This window comes from Equus asinus, chromosome 20, assembly GCF_041296235.1.
Source record: "Equus asinus isolate D_3611 breed Donkey chromosome 20, EquAss-T2T_v2, whole genome shotgun sequence".
NCBI lineage: Eukaryota > Metazoa > Chordata > Mammalia > Perissodactyla > Equidae > Equus > Equus asinus.
In genome coordinates this window covers 21,313,802-21,336,479 of record NC_091809.1, presented here as the reverse complement: position 1 = coordinate 21,336,479, position 22,678 = coordinate 21,313,802, and the positions used below count along the sequence as shown (strand labels likewise).

The 22,678-nt window shown below is 41.9% G+C and overlaps 1 protein-coding gene across 4 annotated transcripts; it reads right to left on the bottom strand.

The window, feature by feature from the left end:
- Nucleotides 1–3,886: 3,886 nt before the first annotated feature.
- On the bottom strand, nt 3,887–18,863 carry LOC139041283 (zinc finger protein 266-like). 4 transcript variants are annotated; one of them, XM_070491944.1, is made up of 7 exons: nt 18,323–18,847; nt 15,655–15,802; nt 8,245–8,330; nt 7,508–7,634; nt 6,786–6,869; nt 6,178–6,260; nt 3,887–5,684 (listed from the first exon to the last, which is right to left on the bottom strand). In XM_070491944.1, exons 3-7 carry the CDS (start codon nt 8,275–8,277, stop codon nt 4,329–4,331), a joined length of 1,683 nt encoding a protein of 560 aa, XP_070348045.1. In that variant the 5' UTR covers nt 8,278–8,330; nt 15,655–15,802; nt 18,323–18,847; the 3' UTR covers nt 3,887–4,328. The 4 variants fall into 4 exon arrangements, with proteins under 4 accessions (XP_070348045.1, XP_070348047.1, XP_070348044.1 ...); XM_070491946.1 differs by having other exon boundaries at nt 6,786–6,947; nt 18,323–18,825; XM_070491943.1 differs by lacking the exon at nt 15,655–15,802 and having other exon boundaries at nt 18,323–18,863.
- Nucleotides 18,864–22,678: the final 3,815 nt, after the last annotated feature.

The following is a 22,678-nucleotide window of genomic DNA, read 5'->3' as shown; positions in this document are numbered from 1 at the left end:
AAACCACACTAAGATATCACCTTACACCCGTTAGATTGGCAAAAACATCCAAAACCAAGAGTGACAAATGTTGGAGAGGTTGTGGAGAAAAAGGAACCCTCATACACTGTTGGTGGGAATGCAAACTGGTACAACCACTATGGAAAACAGTATGGAGATTTCTCAAAAAGTTAAAAATAGAAATACCCTATGACCCAGCCATCCCATTACTGGGTATCTATCCTAAGAACCTGATATCAGAAAACTCAAGAGTCCGTTGCACCCCTATGTTCATCGCAGCATTATTTACAACAGCCAAGACGTGGAACCAGCCTACATGCCCAGAAACTGATGATTGGATAAAGAAGATGTGGTATATATACACAATGGAATACTACTCAGCCATAAAAAAAGACAAAATTGGCCCATTTACAACAACGTGGATGGACCTCGAGGGTATTATGTTAAGCGAAATAAGCCAGTCAGAGAAAGACGAACTCTATATGAGTCCACTCATAGGTGGAAATTAGTATACTGATAAGGAGATCTGATCGGTGGTTACCAGGGAAAAGGGGGGGTGGGGGGAGGGCACAGAGGGGGAAGTGGTGTACCCACAACATGACTAACAAAAATGTACAACTGAAATCTCACAAGGTTGTAATCTATCATAACATTAATAAAATAAATAAATAAATAAATAAAATGTACAACTGAAATCTCACAGGGTTGTAATCTATCATAACATTAATAATAAAAAAAAAAAACCTTCACGCTGTCTCACTTACATTAAGTTTCAACGTGATTTGGGTGAATGAGCTCTGTGGTGAGGCTCAGGGAGCATGCACGAGCAGGCCAGGCCTCTGCCAAATGCACAGGATAACCCACAAGATCCCATTGACTTCTGCAGTCCAGTTCTCATGCCCAACAATGCCAGCAGGTCCTCCAGACTGCCCAGGGACATTTTAGTCTTAGATCCTCAAGTTGTGAACCCCTAGCAATCTGAATGAATACTGACTGGGGAAGGCTATCATCACCCTAGCCCAAGAAATCACTTCTGCAGATGACAGCATCTCAGATATCATCTCCAATGCCACTCCTCCATTCCCTGGGACCACCACAGAGGATCCCATGCCACCCACATGAAACTACAAGCCCGTGCCCCTCAATGACCAACTTTACCACGGAGCACTGCCTCAAATAATGGGACCTAAATCAGAGTGACTTTCTGGATATTGCTGCTTACTTGCTTTCTGACCTTGCCTTGCTCAAGAACACCTGCAAAACCGAGTTTTGCCCCTAATAACTATGACTCCATCATAACTCATGTTCTACCTCTTTGGTTTTAAGGGCAATGCCTTTGTAATTCTCTGAAAACAAAGGTGCCCACCACCATTACTACTGTATCTTGCCTACATGCCTCCCTAGAGGAAGTCCCCTCCCTCTGTGCACTCCTAAAAATTGCAGGAGACCCTGTTGGCCCCCAGCACATACCACCATGAGGCCTCCACTCACACCCACTCTCTCTCTAGCACGAGAACATGCAGCCCAGGACTCCTGGGCCGCATCACAGCACAGAGCCCTGAACTTACCCCTCCCCCTCCTGCTCCTCCCTACGGCCACAGCAACACCCCTACCCTCTTCATCCAGATGCTGAGATCACGGCTACTGCTTGAAACACAGGACACCATTGGACTTGCCACGATCACTCTCTTCACCAAGCCATACACGTCTATCCAGCTGATGTCTGTATTGGCAATGACAAATACTGGACTACCAACTTCACAGCCAATGGCCATCTGTTCCCACCATGTATTCCTCTCACTCCCTTCAGGCTATCACTCATTGCTCACAATATTCCTGCCTGAGGGTAACATTTCACATCCACACTCAGGGACAGTACCAGGTACAGACTCCACCTCTGTGCCACACCATCTACAGATATTCCATCCTCAGCTCTTGAATGTCGCATAGTCCACTTAACAGTGACCCTCCCTTATACATCACCAGAGACAGGGCTATCAGGTTATTCCGTAGAACTGACACCTCCAACTGACCCCCTCGATACTCCATCTATTTTGCCATCCCGTTTCCCACAGGCCAGCTCTTCGTCAACTGCTTCCCCATTACTGTAGATTGTCTATTCTCATTGAAGATACCACTGCCCTTCCTAGACCATCTCTCCATCACGATTGGCAAGGCCTATTCATTATACTCAAGGTATAATTATCATTATACCCATTCAGGGTATAATCTTTGGCACGTAAGGCACCGCCTATTCCACAGTGGGACCAGCACAGCAGGGCAATTCACAGAGACCAACCAGCAAATGCTCCAAGCTTTCAACTCTCATATGACACAAACACAACCTGGCCTTGCCCTCTTAAATTAAGGTCAAAGATCAGTACCTAAAATGATTCTTAACAACCGTTTAGCCCTTGAATAACTGCTGGCAGACCAAGGAGGTGTTTGCAAAATAGGAGTAACTTTCTGTTGTTCGCCCATTAATAACGTGCCATGTGGCCTAGCTAATCAGATACGAACACTCCTATGACTATTATTAAAGATGTTTCACATAATTACACTCTACAATTGTATCATCACATAATCCCATGGCCCAGGCACCTCCCAATCTGCCATGGATTATTTCCCTGGTTCCCGTCCATCAAATGGGGAGGTTGGCTACGTGCTCTCCTTCAAGGGGTCATAACTACTGCTAGAAATAGCCTATACTCTCCTTTCCTTAATGTTGTGGATGCGTATTAGCTGAATCTCACCTTACACAAGTGTCTTCTGCGATAAAGGTCTCAGCCACCCAAGCCTGCAATGTAATCTTAACGAGTACCCCAAATACACATAATGCAAACAGTGATGTTCAAGCTTCACAGGCCAGATGTATTAACTATATTTTAAAAATCTGTAAATTGATGCCTTAACATCTACACAACAGCCACTAGCTGTTTCAAGTGAATCCTGGCTGACCCATTAATATCTGGGGACTCCAGACAGTACCGAACCATATATAATCTAAAAGTCAAAATGAATACGCATTTCTCAGGGGGAACACTTTCAAACACAGCCAGCCACCTGCAGGCCTGCTTACCCTGCCTAGCCCATTTTTCCTGTGGAAACCACAGTAAAATTGCATATTCATACTTCTGCTCCCTCTCCCTGTCGCATGGGCCCTTGGAGGTTCCCTGAGTGGCCTTCTGTGGAATGTGCTGTGTTCTCTCCAAGAAAGTGCGAGTGTAACAAAACCATAAAACTTTCTAGTTTCTCTCTCTTGATCTGCATCTGGCCTCACCATACCTCACACAACGTAAAATGATTAAAAGATAGAAACACAATTCATATTATTGCAGCTTTGAAATTGGGAATTGCGAGTCCTCCAACTTCTTTATTCTCTTCAAAATTGTTCTATTTGGGGTCCCTTGTAATTCCCTATGAATTTGAAGTTTGGCTTTTCCATTTCTGGAAAAAAAAAAAAGGCCATTGGAATGTGGACTGCATTGAATCTATAGGCTGCCAGGTTAATACTGACATAATATTTTCTCTCTATCCTTGATTACAGGATATCTTTCCATTTATTTGTCTTCTTCAAATCCTTTCATCAATGTTTCCTAATTTTCAGTGTGCAAATCCAGGTGGTTAGAAGACAATTAAGTGTGAATCCTATTGATCCACTTTTGACCAGATAGCAACCTGGAAGGTGTAGCAACTAGACCGGCCTATCAGTAGACAGAAAGACACCTCATACCCAGGAATGATCAGGGCCTAATCACAAAGGCTTCTATCTATAGGACCACTCGGAATGCTATGTATCTCAGAAGACCCCACGGTTCACAGTAAGGGCAGCATTCCCCGTATTTCCTATACTCAGTTTCTCTTGAATTACCCTATGTTTATCAAGGAAGAGAAACAATCTTACGAAAAATTTTATTGACTATACAACATTTCTTACAAAGTTTTTCTCCACACCAAAATCACAAGTGAACACAACCAGAACAATTTTCTCACATTACACCACTTGGATTTCTGTCCGTTTCTCATATATTAAAAAAAAAAATATTCCACTGAGGAAATAGACAAGGGCTTTCCATGTTTCTTATTGGTACAGTTTCCCTGTTAGTCCACACATGCCGGGTTGTGATGAGATTCTGACGGCTCTCCCTCATTCCTTACATTTCCAGAGCATCTCTCCAGTGTGGTCCTTTCATATCTTCAAAGTGAATCGGGACAACTCAGGGTTTTACCACATTCCTTACACTGACAGGATTTCTCTGCAGCTAAGTGCTTTCATGGTACCAAAAGGAAATGCGGAAACTGAAAGCTTTTCCACATTCTTTACGTTTCTAAGGTTTCTCTCCAGCGTGAGTACGCTTGTGAACAATCAAGTACAAAAAACTGCTAAATGTTTTCCCACATACATTACACTCAATAGGCTTTTGTCCAGTGTGAGTTCTAAAATGTCTGTTAAGATGTGAGGAAAGAGCAAAGGCTTTCCCACATGTGTCACATTTAAAAGGCTTCTCTCCAGTATGAGTTTTTCTATGGTCAGTAAGGCTTGAGGACTGAGTGAAGGCTCTCCCACATTTCTTGCATTCATAGGGTTTCTCTCCAGTGTGAATCCGCATGTGAACTTTAAGGGACACAGAACGTTTAAAGCCTTTTCCACATTCCTCACATTTATAGGGTTTCTCTCCAGTGTGAGTACGGTTGTGAACGACTAAGTATGAAGAACTGCTAAATCTTTTCCTACATATATTACACTCAAAACGCTTCTCTCCAGTGTGAGTTCTAAAATGGGCAGTAAGATGTGAGAAACTAGCAAAGGCTTTCCCACATGTGTCACACTTAAAAGGCTTCTCTCCAGTGTGAATCTTATTGTGGTAAATGAGGCCTGAGGATTGAGTGAAGGTTTTCCCACATTCCTTACATTCATAGGGTTTCTCTCCAGTGTGGGTTCGCATGTGAACTTTAAGGTGCATGGAACGTTTAAAGTCTTTCCCACATTTCTTACATTTATAGAGTTTTATTCCAGTATGAATTCGACTATGAACCTGAAGGTACGAGGAACTTCTAAAAGATTTTCCACATACCTCACACAGAAAGGGCTTCTCTCCCATGTGTGTTTTAACATGTCCAATAAGTTCAAAAGACTTAACAAAGGCCTTCCCACATTCCTTACACTGAAAAGGTTTTCTTCCAATGTGAACTTGAACGTGAGCGTTAAGGTATGCAGATCGTTTAAAGGATTTTTTGCATTCCTCACACTTGTAATGGTTGTTAGCAGTGTGAGTTTGTATATGCGCACCGAGGCTAGCAGAGTGACTAAAAGATCCTGAACAGTCTTTCCACTCATAGAGTTTTTCTCGATTGTGAATTCTCGTTGGTGCCTGAAGGAAACACTGATTAGCAAAGGCTTTCCCGCTATCACTGCATTCGAAGGCTTTCTCTTGCATGCTAGTTTTCCTGCACACGATCGCTGGAGTTGGGCTGATGGCTTTTCCCCACTGAGTACACAAACAATGTTTCTCTCCAGGTGAGGTTTTCTTATGCAGAGTGAGGGAGCTTTTTCCATACTGACTGTCGTCATAACTGTCCCCTCCATTTTGAGTTCTCCTCTGGGTCTTAAGACATGAACGTTCATTGAAGACTTTCCCACATTGCTCACAATCATGGAGTTCCCACCCATTGGGAATTCTTTCCTGTTGAAGAATGAAGAATGATCATTCAAAGATTTTTTAGACTCACTAATTGATCCCACCCATCTGAAAACAGAAACATCATTACGATGATGATGATGATGATGGCCATTTCTATTACATTCACACACTTCCTACCCTGTTCATTTCTTTTAAGTTGAATGATGGAATCCTTTGGCCAGAATGATATGCCATCTATTGTAATTTTAAAAGACTTCTGTACAGTTTCATGGAATTGTTTTCAAAAGTCAATGTCTAGTTATATAAGTGAAAATGAGTCCTTGTGTGAATTCTGAAGCAATGACTTTCAAGCTGGGTTTCGGAAATACCCCAATTCAACAGATGCAGAATATCTTCCCAGAGACATTGCTCTCTCGGACAAAGCCACTTATCTCAAATATTTATCAGTTATACTCATGTGCTATCTAATGAAAATCTCAATCTTTGCTGAATGTGGAAAACAAGAAATACCTCTTTTTAAACTTACTGTTCTTACCATTTCTAGCCTATTGGATGTTTTCTCCCCAAAAATATCCTGCTGAATCGTCGAGTCTTTGGTCTTAAGTTGCAGTTCCCATTCTAAAATTTAAAAAACAACAAAAAAATGTTGGAATTTGCAAAAGGAAATGCAGGCTCAAGGAGTGAAAAACAACAAGGCTCACAGTATTAATTCCAAATTAAACATATTAAACAAAAAAAGGGCAAGACAGATTTGAAGAGCATGGCTATGCCAAAAATTTTGCAATGATAAGGATGTGCACTCAAGATTCAGTAGTTGATTAAAACGAATCTATGAAAATTATGATGGGGAAAAGAGACAGACGCTATCAGGGAAAAGAAGTAGGAAAGTTATAGACAAAGCGCATATATCTAAATAAAGTTAAAGAAGCAGAACAAGTCAAAGAAGCAGCAGAACAAGTCATCCTGTGAGATCACAGGAAATTTTCATTAAATGTAAAGAATGTATGAGAAGCTGACAATGCCCAAGGTTTCAGAGACCAGTGACCTCAGCCTTCTGGAGAAAGCATGTCTTAAAGTTTCCTCATTATGATTCTGACACACTGAGATTTTCACTGGCCAGGGAAGGTCTTCACGCTCACTCACCTTGGAAGACTCCTCTCCCCGCTGTCCTCCACTCTTCTTCTTCTTCCAACCAAGAGATCAGGTCGGGTTTGAACACCTGACATTCTGTGCACAGGGAAAGACGTATTAAGAGAAAAGGCCTCCGCAGACGACAAATTTCCCCATGAATCAGGTCCTATATTTCTGATGAAATCAGGAGTAAAATTATTTCAAAAGACATAAAAATGCAAATATCCCTTCTGTACATCAAAGAGATTGGTTATCTCTTGCTTCTGAATCCTATGTTCAGATATATATATACACACACATTACAGAGCATTCAGACTTTTATTGAAATAGGAAATAAAGTAAGTATGAAAGAGATATGCATTCTCATGGAGAAACCACCACACCAGTGGTTGTCACACTTTATTTTCCATTGGACTCATGCCCAGTATCTTCATTAAAACAAAGATGTCAGGGCACAATGCCAGAGTTTCACTCACTATGTCAAAGCTAGAGTCTGAGAATGCACATTTCTAACAGAGTGATGGGGATGGTGTTAGTCCTAGAACCACAGTTTTACAGAAACCACACTGGATTAAAACCCACTAGTGTAGAGACTAGTGTTTGCTAGTGTCCCTTATGTGCAGATTTCACTCCACCAATACTGGAACGTAGTAAACACATCATATATATATATATACACACACACATCTATATATCTGTTCCATAAGAGGCTACAGGAAGGATGGCAGCCTTACCTACTGTGGTCAGGATCTTGTAGGTCTCCAGCATCACATCTCTGTATAGATTTTTCTGGGCTGGGTCCAGTAAAGTCCACTCCTCTCGGGTGAAGTGCACAGCCACATCAGTGAAGGCAACCGAGTCCTAAACCATCACACACAGGCTGGGTCAGTAAAGTAACATGTACACCAGCGTTCACTGGGGAATGAGGATGGGAGAGGAAATGGTAACAGAGGGTTTCATGGTCTCTCATCATCTCCCCCAGGGTGCAATGGTCCTATGTACTCTTCTCTTGGTCTACACTCACTCATGGTTGATCTCCTCCAGTTACAGCTTTAATGGAACCTCTAACACGTGAACTTATCTCACCACAACTAGACTAAAAGCTCTTCTCTTCTTAGTTTCCTCTTGCTGCATGGTTCTAAGCAAACTGCAGAAACTTGGAAAAGTTGATGAATGTATCAAATCTTTGAGAAATGCACACTTTCATCTTTGTTACCATGTCAGACCATGTAACAAAATAAAAAATATGCAGTCACCATCCTAAGAGACAATATTAAAGGTAATTATTGAAATACTGAGATTAGTCACAGGAACCAATATGAGAGGCTCCACTTTGGGAGGGAATTCAACAGGACTCAGTCCTGGAGTGGCTTGATTTCTTTCAGGAGCTCTGGAGACAGGTCTACCTAGAAGGAAATGTGTCTGTCTGGTGGTATTATATGTTATTTTGTAGGACACACTTTCTAATTACCTGAGAACAGTCTGTCAAACAGTCAGTTGCCATCCTTTCTGCCTCTATCTGTTCCTCAGGAAGGCAGCAAGGGTCCTTAGAAAGACCTAGGAGAAAAGAAACAAGGCATGAGGACGCAGAGATGACCACAATTCCCATATTCACCTGCCTGGAGGTCATTCCATTCTGGATTGAAATTCCCAATATCCCTTCACACTCAAGAAACCTCACACAAACACACACTACTGTCATCAAACGTCAGAGGAGTCCTGTCTCACCTGGAGCCACAAAAGGGGACTGGGAACTGTGAGCCATGCTGCCCATGAGGAAAAGCACAGTGGGTTCATTTTACAGAGGACTTAAGCCCTAAGGAATGTGACTCTTCACTCGTCAAGGCAATAAACTTGATGAACGAGATTATGCAGCCACTCTCCCTAAGGCATATGTACCAGGGAGCTGACTTAGAGCACAGCATTCTCTGCCCCACCTAAGCTCCTCCTACCTAAAGCAGCAGCACAAGTGCTTAGGTCCAGACCAAAGGACTCTATATTGTGCAGGGAGAACCTAAATGCTCCTAGAACAGTACACTCTATAACAAGAGCATCAGTAACATCAACTGCCATTTACTGAGGACCACTGTACCAGATATCTCACTAGGAGCTTACAGCTCACTTACACATTTGGCAACTTGAATACCTGAATCTACTCTTCCAACTCTAAATTCTGTATGATGTAAACACAAATCAAATATATCTGATAGATATTAGTGTCCACTGAATTTAGAATGCTTCAAATATAGATAATATCTTAGTTTTTTTAATATTGCCTTCATGCTTAATATTTTCAATATATACATGATCTGCAAACTCTACTGGATGGTACTGGTCAAGACTGCTCCTGGGCATATGAAGAAAAGAAAAATGAAATATTTTATTTGGTCAACACTCTTGAGCTTCCCTTGATGGATGCCGGAGAAGCCTGAAGCTCACATGGGCCTCCTTTTAAGTTCTTATCACTGTCTTATTCCTTTATTCTTTCAGTAAATAACGAAGAAGTTAAGTCCCTGTACCAGGCACTCAGTTGAGGGCACTAACCTATACAGAAAATGTCCCAGGCATTAAGGACCCAACAATCCTACTGGAGAACATAGACAATAAAATAATAATTGATATAACAATTCATCGCTGATATGGGAAAACAATCAAGCAGGTGAGAAAATAACCAGTGTCCTACATACACATGTACATATAATCACATATATTCTATTGGTTCCTGAATAAGAAAATGGAAGAAAAGGGAAATAATCATTAGGTCTTCTGAATCTGACCCTAAAAGATTAGAGAAAGCATGTTAATGTTTTTATAAAAGAAGTCAGGATACATTAAAGCCTTGGGAAGCCCCCACAGGTCTTGGTTGGAAACACTCAAATCAAACAGGTCTGCACTCTCCTTTTTCCTTGGCCAAAGGGCAGGGCCGTATCACACTCCCCCAACATCTGCCTATTGTACGAGCCTCTTTCAGATGGTGAGCACCTTTTCATTTCACTTTTCAGTTCGTTTTCCACCCAATTGGCTTTTATATTTATTTGTTTCTTCCACAGACTTCCTTCATGTGTCTTAAATCATCCTTTAACATTCTGTATTTGAAGGTCATCTTCTTTCTGTTAAAAATCAGTAACTTCTGGTGTGATGCCAGCATCACAGCAGAGCATATTGTTCTGTCTCGCCCTTCTAAGTTCCAACCAGTAGGACAGGCACAGAACAACAAAGGACTCTGCACAGCACACCAGAACACCTGGGAGAGCCATACATCTACACATGTGAAGGGGGGCTGACTAGACTTCCTGTACCTTGTGGAACCAGGAGAGCAGTGGCGGCCGCTCCTGAGACTGGAAGTTCCGGGAGCTGTGGCCGCACCTCCCATCAGAGAATCCCAGAGCTGAGGTAGCACAGACGAACGGAAGCCCCAGGAGTCCAGGCAGCCCACGCTGCTGGAGGCACCAGGGAGCACTGCAGGCCCATGACCAGAGGCTCCGGGAAATGTGATACCTGTAACCCAGCGCCCTCCCCCTACCCTGGTGGCAGTGCCTCTGACACCAGCCCTTCCAGCAGCAGGGGTTGCATCCAAGACTCTGATACCCTCTGGAGTGGCAGCAGTGCCCCTGGCCTGAGATTGCAGGAATCCTGCTGGTGTAGAGACCAGAGGCTGCAAGAGTCACAGCGACACTCATGGCTCAGCCCCACCCTCTCCTCAGGCAGTGGCAGGTAGCACCATCAACTGGAGGTTTCAGAGCCACCAGAGTGCCCAGAACTCAGGCCCCAGTGGTGTTACACCAACACTGGCCCTGCCGGCAGGTGGTGCTGCATACAACACCCTGGGTCCCTGATAGTGGTGGTGCCTGTTTCCTGAAGTTCCAGGACCCATGCAGCCACTGGAGACCAGAACTTAGGGACCCCAGTGGCACTTGTGACCCAGGTACTCCTTCCCTTGTGGTGGTGGCAGTGTCGTCAATGAACATGGGCAACCTGGTGGCAGCGGCAACACTCACAAACCCAGTATCCTGGCAGCAGCAGAGTGCTGCCAGCACCCCTGGATAACCCAGGAGCAGCAGTAGAGGGGGCACATGCGGCAGCAGTGTCTGAGCCCATGGAGAGCCCAGAGACCCAGGAAACAGTGACAATGGAGCCAATGACCCCAGTCCTCCCCAGATGCACGTGCAACTTCTGTCCCCTCACTCATAGCAGTGGTGCCTGCAAACCAACAAACCAAGACCTGGCAGAGATGCCTGTGACCCCAGCTCCTGCCCTGCTCTCCCTGTGCCAAGCTGCAGAGGGGGCACCCCCAACCCAGGCAACCCCAGAAGCAGTAGAGGTGCTCTTACCCCAGTGACCATACAGGTGACACCCACAACTGCAGCAACATTGTAGGCAGCAAGGAAGCAGCAACTACAGAGGCACAAACAGCACAATGAGGATACTGATGACCCATCTGGCAGAGACAGTGGAAGGTGGAAAGCACAGGCTCTCAAATACGACAGAAGCAGCTCAGAACCAAAATAAACAGCTTACCCAGATAAGAAATATGTTTCCTACCCCAAATGCACCATCAGAGCAACAACTCAACCACTGTTAAAGAACAAAACGAATCCAGCAGCATAAAAAGAATTGACATTTCTCTAGCAGCCACACTTAAAGTCATGGAAGACTGATCTAACTGACAGAGAATCCAAGATGGCTGTCATGAAGACACACAAAGGCTTACAAGAATACTAAGAAAGACAGCTTACTGAACTGAGGAATAAAATGAATGAACAGAAGGAATCCTTCACCAAAGAGATGGAAAATTAAAAAAACAAATAAAATTCTGGAGCTGAAGAGCAGATAAATGAGGTTAAGAATAAAGTAGAAAGCACTGGAAATAGAGCAGAAGATATGGAAGAAAGAATTAGCAAGCTCTAAAGTACAAATCTAGAAATGATTCAGGTGGAAGAGGGGAGAGAAGTAAGATTTTTTTTTTAAGATTTTATTCTTCCTTTCCCCCCGCCCTGAGCCCCCAGTACACAGTTGTATATTTTTAGTTGTGGGTCCTCCTAGCTGTGGCATGTGGGACGCCACCTCAACATGGCTTGATGAACGGTGCCACGTCCGTGTCCAGGATTCAAACCAGCGAAACCCTGGGACACCAAAGCAGACCACATGAACTTAACCACTCGGCCATGGGGCCAGCCCTGAGAAATAAGATTTTTTAAAAATGGAGAAATTCTACAAGAACTATCTGACTCAATTTGGAAAACCAACACAAGGATAATGGGTATCCCAAAAGGAGGAGAGAGGGAGAAAGGAGCAGAGAGCTTATTTAAAGAAATAAAAGCTGAGAACTTCCCAAACTCGGGGAAAGAACTGGATATACAAGGCCATTAAGCTAATAGAACATCTAATTATCTAAATTCAAAACGACCTTCCCCATGGCACACTGTATTAAAACTGTCAGAAGCCAACGATGAAGGAAAAGTATTAGGGCAGCCTGGGAGAAGAAAATAACTTTCAAAGGAAGCCCTATTAGGTTATCAATGGATTTCTCAGCAGAAAATCTATAGGCTGGGAGAGAGTGAAAGGATATATTCAAAAGACTCAAGGTTAAACACTGCCAGTCAAAAATGCTCTATCCAGCGAAGCTATCCTTCACAGATGAATCGGAAATCAAGGCTATCCCCAACAAAGAGAAGGTGAGGAAGCTCACCACCACTAGACCTGCCTTACCAGGAAGCATGAAAGGAGCCCTCCTGCCCAACACAAAAAGGCAAAGGAATACAAAGTGTTGAACAAGGTGATAAACAGACAGAATCAGTAAACTGCAACTCGGTATCAGAATAGGATAGAAAATAATTATAACATAGGGGCTGGCCCGGATCCTGGGTGCGGACATGGCACCGCTTAGCAAGCCATGCTGTGGCAGGCGTCCCACATATAAAGTAGAGGAAGATGGGCATGGATGTTAGCTCAGGGCCAGTCTTCCTCAGCAAAGAGAGGAGGATTGGCAGCAGATGTTAGCTCAGGGCTAATCTTACTCAAAAAAAAAAAAAAAACAAACAAATGCTAAAGAGAAAGAAAACATTAAAAATAACCACAAACACTTAATTGGTCATAAACTCACAATACAAAAAGGGATAACTTGTGACAACAAAAACATAGAAGGGGAAGAGGAAAAAGATGGAATCTACATAGAAAAATGGACATAAGATGCGATCAGCAGAAAAACGACTATCTCACCTATGAAATCTTCTATACAAACCTCACGGCCAAGTGTCAGAGATGCTGTGGAGAAAAAGGCACCCTCATATACCGCTGGTGGGAATGTAAACCGGAGCAGCCACTATGGAAAGGAGTATGGTGATTGCTCAAAAAATTAAAAACAGAAATACCATATGATCCAGCTATTCCACTTCTGAGTATTTCTCCAAAGAACACGAAAACATTAACTTGAAAAGATATATGCACCCCTATGTTCTTGTAGCATCAACCACAATAGCCAAGACTTGGAAACATCCTAAGTGCCCAGCAAGGGATGAATAAAGTGGTGCATATATGTATACAATGGAAAATTCAGCCGCAAAAAAGACAAAACCTTCCATTTGCAAATAGGTGGATGCACCTTGAGGGTATTATGCTAAGTGAAGTAAGTCAGATGGAGAAAGATAATTACCACATGACCTCACTTATATGTCGAAGACACACACACACATACACACACCCACACATACAGAGACCAGATTGGAGGTTACCAGAGGGAAAGAGCAAAAGGAGTAGAGAGGCATATGATGTGTAAGGTGATGGATGGCAACTAGACTTGGTGGTGAACACGATGCAGTCTATACAAAAGTCAAAATACAATGATGTCCACCTGAAACTTATATGTTATAAACCAATGTGGGTGCTATTAAAAAAAAAACAACAATAACCTTTAATAAATCAAACACAGACCAACAAGCCAAATGCTGACACAAAATGGCATCTGAATGACGAAAACCACTGAAAGTTCCACACTTCATTATCTACAAACCAGCATCACCCTCACAACCTCTCAGTCCTTATTCTACAGTTCAGAAGACCCAGAAACACATAGGTTACAAAATCCGTGTGTCTAGACTCACACTATAACTGTCCTTACTACCGGGGTCTCAAACTGGGGGTCCTCGGGCTCAGTAGGCCCAAGAATCTGTTTAGTTAGGTGGTGTCTGCACAGAATGCTTTTCTTTTCTTTTCACTTTGTAATTGAGGTTCTAAAAATATACAATTAAACACACACATCTTAAGTATTTAGTGGATGAGTTTTGACAGTCTCATGTAATCCCCAGCCTAAACAAGATACACAACACAGTTCTCCCTCCACACAGCCTTCTTGCACCTTCCAGTCCATTCCTTACCCCTTGCTCCCAGATGAGCAATTTCTGAGTTCAGAAAGTTACTAGACACACTATTCTCTATTTGCACATTAGGCAGCTTACATAGCATTTCCAAAGTACATCCTAATTGATCCGTCCTCTATTGTTTGGTTTGACACTATGGGCAAAATATATTAAAATCTCCCCCCAGAATTGTGGCCTTGTCTATTTCTTCTTCTCCTTCCGTCAGGCAAAGCTTTATATATTTGAAGCAATGTTACTGAGCGGATAGACATTTAAATATGTATATTTTTGGAGAAACAATCTTTTATCATAAAGAACTCTCTAGCTGTACTAATGCTTTTTAACACTGCTGTCTGACATCAGGGTCAGCTTGCTTTGGAGAGGTTTCTTTGCATCATGGGCAGCATCATGTCTGTTTTGGATGCCAGTGTCTGCCAGTACAAAGAGCGGCACAGGACCTGACTCACTGAAGGCAGCCAGCGACTGGGGATGAAAGGCCAACAGAGCTTTCACATCACTTCTTGCCAATAGGAAAGACATTCGCAGAGTCACAAGACATCCTCATCAAGCTTATCTTCAGACTCCTGACCAACTGTTTCACTATGGCACAGCTGGCTCATTGGGACACCCAAGTAGCAAAGGGAGAGGGTAACATGGATATTTCCAAGCCACGTGGAGCCTTCAGGTGCTGGCAAACTGTATTGTCAGGGGAGTCTTCTGGTCCTTTACCTGTGGAGTGATGCTAGCCCCCAGATGCATCACTGTTTATAAAAAGTCAAAGAGGAGGGGTTACTCTGGATGTTCAGCCAGGGAATCAAAGGCCTGATCCGGGTAGGAGAAGGAACCTCCAGGTGGACTACAAGACCACTCTATGTTTATTAACACAAACGTTTGCTAAGATTGATAATAACACAGTGAATTACTGATTCTGATTAATTCCTTGAATGAATGTGCTATTCACAAAATTAACACACATCTATACTTTCTCTTATTTTCTCTTGATTCACATCATTTGAACAGATACCACTCATTTTTCCTGTCAGGTATACACTGAAGATTAGAATCTTGTGTCAGCTTTTCCCACAACCAAATAAAAGGCCTCTACCGTCAAATTCAGGAGTAATCCTTGACACACTCCCCTCTCTGAGCCTAGAAATGTTATCAACCAAATACAGAAGGTTTCCCATCTCCTCCTGGAGTCCCTTCCCACGTGGCTAACTCTGATGCATTGTCTTTTTATGACTTAAATATTTATCAAGTCCTGTACCTTCACCTGTTCCCTTATCAGGAGAGAAAATAATACCATCCTCTACTTTAGCTCCAGAACTCTAATCAATTTGTAATAATACATTTATTTTCTTGGAGAGATGTTTGTCTCCTCCGATAGTTTACAAGTTTCCTAAGCACAGCCATGGGTTGAATTTTTTCACTAAGCACTAACTAAACATTCAAACATTCATTAGGTGGGGGTATATCCTCCAACAAACAAACAGATGAAGGAAATGCCTGGATTCTTTCTCTCTTACCTTCTACAAAATTCTCAAATTGGGGCCGGCTCTGTGGCCGAGTGGTTAAGTTTGGGCGCTCTGCTGCGGCGGCCCAGGGTTCGGATCCTGGGCGCAGACATGGCACGGCTCGTCAGACCACATTGAGGCGGCATCTCACATCCTACAACTAGAAAGACGTGCAACTAAGATATACAACTATGTACGGGGGGGTTTGGGGAGATAAAGCAGAAAAAAAAAAAAAAAAGATTGGCAACAGTTGTTAGCCCAGGTGCCAATCCTTAAAAAAAAACCTCTCAAATCATTTCATTTTGTTTTCCATAACAATCACCCACCATCTAGGTTCCATGATCATGTTCCAAAACTTCTTCATGATAAGAGTCTATCTTGACTCCACGCCTTGACTCTCATCTTTCCTGAAGTCCATTCCCAAAGCAGGAGTTAGTGGGTTCTATTTAAGTTGTAATTGATTGAAATCACTCTCCTGCTAAATCATCTCAGAAGATTCCACGGCCTTAGAATATTGTCCAGAGAACCTCACTCCCCTGTCCCTGCTCTCCACTCTATCTCCCACCACTGTGTCTGTTCCGCTTCTGCCAACCCTCTCTCCTCAGTTTAAGAAATACACCAAGGTATCAACTATGCTGGATTTTGCTCATCAAGCTCCCTTGACCTGAAATTTCCTCACCCCCTCACCCACTCTACAAATCTCACAATAGCCCAAGGACCCGACCACGTCAATCCTACTCAGGCTTTACTCACAACTTAAATATCAATCCCTCCCAATACATATGACCAGCTCATATTAAACCATTCTGATGTCCAAATCACAAACTTGCCAGTATTCGTTTAATATCTGTATTCCCAAAGAGATTGGAAGCCCCATGGTGGCAGTACTATGTCCATTTTGATCGCCATTGTTTCTCTGTCCCTGACACACATCCTAGCTCATTAAAGGAATTCAATGACCATTTGTGGATTGAACTGTCATTCCCCACAAGAATGTTACAGTACAGTATGCACAAATAAAAGGAACACAAAAATAGAATTACTACCTAATAATCATGTAAAACTCACACAAAATGCCTGCATAGAATATAATATAAACCAAACACTGCACTTCTTAAAAATTATTTGAATATTTTTACTCAGGATGAAAGTGGACAGGTATTCTATTTGAAAACAAGTGCCTTGAAGTGAAAACTAAATTTTTTTCGTTATGGTTCTTCATATTTTTAGACATGTTTTTAAAAAGCTCATTCACAAACTACCAAATGGCATAAGACCTGTAGAAGGAAATTTGTAATATCCAGAAAAAGTAAATATATATTTGCCCTTTGACCTAGAAAAACAACCTGAGAAACTTGCCCTGAAAATACACCCCCACAAATGCGAGACAACAAATACAGAAGTTTATTCACTGCGGGTGATTAACAGACGCTAAGATAATTATCAGAAAGGCTGTTGGGGAACAAGATATTCTGAGTATCAAAATATGACCCCACATAGGACTTTTGTATTCACAAGGAAAAGTCCACCTTTAAAATAGAGTGCTCTGCTGATCACTACCTTAAGCAAGTGATCAAAGTTGGCATCACTAACTGAGGGATGACATAAATTTCTGACCTCCTGACAGAATGCAATTTGATCTATCCATCACTTACAAATATTGTGAAATAATCTTCTGAAGCCTCTACACCAGGAGCTGGCACACTTTGGTCACAGGCCTGTTTGTGTAAATAAAGCTTTGTGGGAACACAGCTGTGCCCAATTGTTTCCTTAGGTCTATGGCTGCTTGCCCAGTACAAAGGCAGAGCTGAGTAATTCTCACACCTTATGGCCTGCAAAGCAACAAGTACTTACTATCTGAACCTTTTCAGACAAAAAGTTTGCCAACCTCTGCTCTGGACCCAATTACCAGTTGAGGAGAAATGGAGGAAAGGTTTACACACACCAAGAAAATTAAATCAGAAATATCAAAATGCGTGACTTTCCATAAGAATGTGTATGATTCTTCAAACAAGAGCAACTGATCTAGGTTAACGATTAAAAGATATAAACAACGGCCATATATAAACCTTGATTGAGTCCTAGATCCAAAAACATATTTTGGAACAATGTGGAGAGTTTTAGTTTTTACTTAGAGTGCATATTTGATGACATTAGTCTTTTTAACTATCCTGGGTGAACTAATAGTATTATGATAGGATAATGTCCTTATCTTTGGGAGATGAATAACCAAGTATTTAAAGGTCAAGTATCACGCCTGCAATTTATTTTCAACTTACTTTCAAATAATTACCATAAAGTGTATTTGTCTATGGAGGGAGCAAACATGCAAAGTGTTAACAATGGTGAATCTACTACAATGATCACTCACTGCATTAAATGTTCAAATTTTCTGTAGGTTTAAGATTTTACAAAAGAAAAACGTGGGGAAAAGAACACATTTAGTGCAAATATCCTATCAATGGTAAACTGAACTATTCTAGAACTGGTGTCATAAAGTCTCCATCTTTTTCTTCTGGAGGCCCCTGACTAAAGCTCTGTGGGGATGGATGGCCCTAGCAGCGCAGAAAAGACAGCTGAGTATTCTCGCTTTTCTTTAGGTGAGACACTTACGGTCAACATCTGCTTATAATCATATACACAAACATGCTCACCCCTGACACCCAAGAAACTATCTTACCTTCATGTAATACTCAAAAACGGAAGCCGCAAAGACAAGGCCAAATTCTCCGGTGACACGTTCTGTCGCCCAGGAAAAGCAGCAGAGGCCCCTGACCCACTTTCCCCCGGACTCACAGCCACACGGCGGGGTCGCAGGTCCTGAGGACCGGAGGGCGCGGGGCCTGAGCAACCGGACTGGCACAGCGGAGCTGCTTCTCCTTCTGGGGAAAAGTCTCGAAGGTGACGCAGAGGCTCTGACCAGGGAAGCGCAGGGGACGCCAACGCCCCGCACGGCGCCCTTCCCGCCCCGGCTCAGCGCGGGGCCAAGCGGCCGGGCGGACGAGCGGAGGCCCGGCCTCTCTACGGAGCCCCTCGGGTCCCGGGCCGCACCTGTCCTTTAACGCCCTCCGTGCGCCCAAGGCCTTCCCTCCACGGGCCTCACTGAGGACGCGGCCACCGCACGAGAACCGACGTGACCGCTCCTCGAGGCTTGAGTCCCGGGACAAAAATACCGCGCGAAGTGGTGTCGCAACGTCCGCTTCCTGCCTCTGGCCGTAAGGGGCGGGTCTCCAGGGCCCGGGCTGCCAATCACGTCCGTCCACTTCCGGCAGAGAACTCATAGTTCTCCCCGCCTGGGCGCCGACGGGCCCTGGGGTCGCTCGGCGCCGGGCTGGGGCGGAAACAAGCCCCGCGGCCCAGGTGGAGGACAGAGGCCGGCCTGTGGGCGGGGCTACGGCCTGGGGCGGGGCCTATCCCCGGGGGCGGGGTTGGAGGTGGGACGTTGCCCAGCGCGCGGTTTAGATACTGGCAGGGACAGTTGGGGGTGGGGATTCATGCCGCCCAGTGTTCATGAAAAGCTTTTGTACCCGCCTCTCCAGGTTCCTAGAGTCCTTCCAGTGATTCTCCAGTAATGATATGCCCGCCAATGCATGAGACGGTCTATCTCCTCCATTCTATCCATCCCGTGTTTAACCTTGATTTCCCCTTATTTCTTTTTGTTTACTTTGGACACCACGCTAAACTCTAAATCATTAATGCCTTTGCATTTTCAGTGTAATGACATTTTTCTGTAGCTTTCATGTTCTTTTCTTCTTCGAATATGTATTTCTTTTTTAAAAAATTTTTCCTATCTTACTATACAGTCCCATTTCATACTACAGTGTTAAAGAGCATGATACCAGGCATTCCTAATCTAGGAATGGTCCTACAATTTCTCCGGTAATCAGCTTTGCTGTGGGTTTCAGTGAGTGCCCTTTAAGGAGTTAGTAAAGGTCTTTTTAAATCCTGATTTACCAGTACATTTTACCAAGGAATGCTTATGTACATTATTAAATGTTTCATCCATCTATTGATAACTATTTTGCTACGTCAATGTTTCATCTATTGATATACAAAATATTTGATTTTTATGTAGCCAAGAAAGTCTATTTAATAAGATAATTTCTGGGTTTCCTGATTTGCCTTAAAAATGCTCTTCAAACTCTAGATTACAGTCAAATCTCCCAATTTCCTTTAAATTTTTTATTTTTAATGACACTTTAATCTTGAATCCTCAAAGAGTCTATTTTGGCATGTGGTGTGGTCAGTGGATGCAATTACTTTTTTCCTCCAAAAAGATGGTCAATTGTTACAGTATCATTTATTGATAAACTACACGACCTACTGATTTGAAATTCCACCTTTATTAAACAACAAATTCTTATAAGTACTGTATCAGTTTCTAGACTTTTCTGTGCCAGTAATATTTACTGATACCCATAGCATACTCTTTTGGTTGCAATAGTTTTATGTTATGTTTTAAGATTTAGTGGTAAAAATATAGTGGTACCTAATGTTTGTTGCATCTTAATGCTCCAGGTGCTTCAGAATCACTAAGTTTTTTATCCTCCTAATGATATAGCTACTCTTATGATTTTCTCTTTTCTTTGTGTTTTGGAACAGCTATGTTGAAAAGTAATTCATATGCCACACAATTTACCCATTTAAAACTATACCATTGAGTGTTTTTTATTATATTCAAACAGTTATGCAACCATCACAATTTTACAACATTTTCATTACTCCAAAAGTACTCTTTGACTGTCATAACCCCATTTTCCTACTCCATTAACATCTAAGCTACCATGAATTTCCTTTCTCTCTCTACAGATTTGTGTTTTCAATGCATTTCACGTAAATGAAATCATACAATCTTTTGTCAGTGGTTTATTTTCACTTCGTATGTTTTTCAAGGTTCATATGTATTGCAGCATATATCATTACTTTTTATTCCTCAAGGATATTCCACTGTATGAGTGTAATGCATTTTATTTGTCTATTATATGTTGATGGACATTTGGGTTGTTTCCACTTTGTGGATTCTATGAGTAATGCTGCAATGAAAATTCCTGTGTATCTTTTTGTGCAGACATATTTTCATTTCCCTTGGGTGTTGTGTTAGCCAAGGTTCTCTAGAGAAATAGAACTTATGGCCCTGGACCATATTGTAAGATCAGAAAGATCATTTATACATATAAAAATAATATAATGAAATTTATATAAATATATATCCAATGAAATTTATAAGGAACTGACTCTTGTGACTATAGAGGCTGAAGGTCTCGCAATCTCTTGTCCCCAAGCTGGAGACCCAGAAAGCCTGTGGTGCAGTTCAAAGGCCTGGAAACCAGACAGACAATGGCATAGGTTCCAGTCCATGTCTCACAGCCTGAGAAACAGGAGCACCAAGGGCAGGGGAACGTTATCCCAGCTCAACAGTGAGGCAGAGAAAGAGAATTCAACTCTCCTCCACCTTCTCATTCTATTCAGGCCCTGAATCAGATTGGATAATGCCCACTCACATTGGGGAGGGCAATCTGCTGTACTGAGTCTGACACAAATGTTACTCTCCTTCCAAAACACCCTCACGGTCACACCCAAAAAGAATGTGTTCCCAAATATTGAGACATTCTGTGATGCAGTCAAGTGACACATAAAATGAATGATCGCGGTGTCTATCAAGAAGTAGAATTGCTGGGACATATAGCAACTATATGTTTACCGTTTAGAAGAACTACCAGACTGTTTTCCAAAGTGGCTGCATCATTTACAATCCCACCACCTATGTATGAGGGTTCTAGTTTCTCCACATCCTTGCTAACACTTATTATTGTCTGTCTTTTACATTTTAACCATTCATTGATGTGAACCAATATCTCATTGTGAATATGATTTCCATTTCACTAATGATTAGTGATGTTAAGCATCTTTTCATGTGCTTGTGACCATTTCTATGTCTTCTATGAAGAACTGTCTGTTCAAATCATTTGTTCATTTTAAAATTGGATTATGTACCTTTTTGTTGTTGAGTTGTAAGAGTTATTTATGTATTTTGTGTATGGTCCTTATCACATACATGAATTGCAAAGATTTTCTTGCATTCCATGGTTGTCTCCACTTTCTTGAGTGTGTCATTTGTATTAAAACGTGTTTAATAAGTATCCTTTGGAATACAAAACTTCCTAATTTAGATGAAGTCTAATTTATCTATTTTTTCTTTGGTTGCAAGGTGCTTTAGCTATCAATTCTAATAAGCCATTGCCAAATGCAATATCATGAAGATTTTCACTTATTTTTTATTTAGCAATTTTATAGTTTTTGGACTTACATTTAGGTCTTTGATGCATTTTGAATTAATTTTTGTATATGGTGTAAGGTAAGGACCCAACTGTGTTCTTTTGCAGATGGATATCCAATTTTCCCACTACCATTTGATAAAAAGATTATTTTCTTTCCCCATTGAATTCTCCCAGCACCCTTCTCATAAATCAATTAAGTATATATGTGAGGGCTTATTTTTGGACTCTCAATTTTATTCTATTAATCTATGTCTAGTCCTTAAGCCTGTAACACACTGTTTTGATTACTGTAAATTTGTAGTAATTTTAAATCATCTGATAAGTTTGATTCAAAGAAAGAAAAAATAGGACAAATGGGAAACATAAAATAAGATGACTAAATAAAATCCAAACTTATTACAGTTACATTACTTATAAGTGCACTAAATGCTTCCATAAATGGCAAGGATTGTTAGTGTGGATTTTATAAATATCAAGATTAATGCCATGTAAGAATTTGAATTGAATCCTAACCCACAAGCATGAGAAAAATGTGAAATTTGAATGAGCTCTGTTAGTTAATATATTTATCATATAATAATATTTTATCAATGATAAGTTCTGGGCTTCAATAATGATGGTTAACAAGATGTTAACCCTAGGGGTAGCCCAGAGAAGGATACATAGGAACACACTGTCCTATATTTACAAACTCTCTGGATGCATAATTGTAATTCAACATCACAAAGTTTATTACAAATCCAGATTTTAAAAGTTTC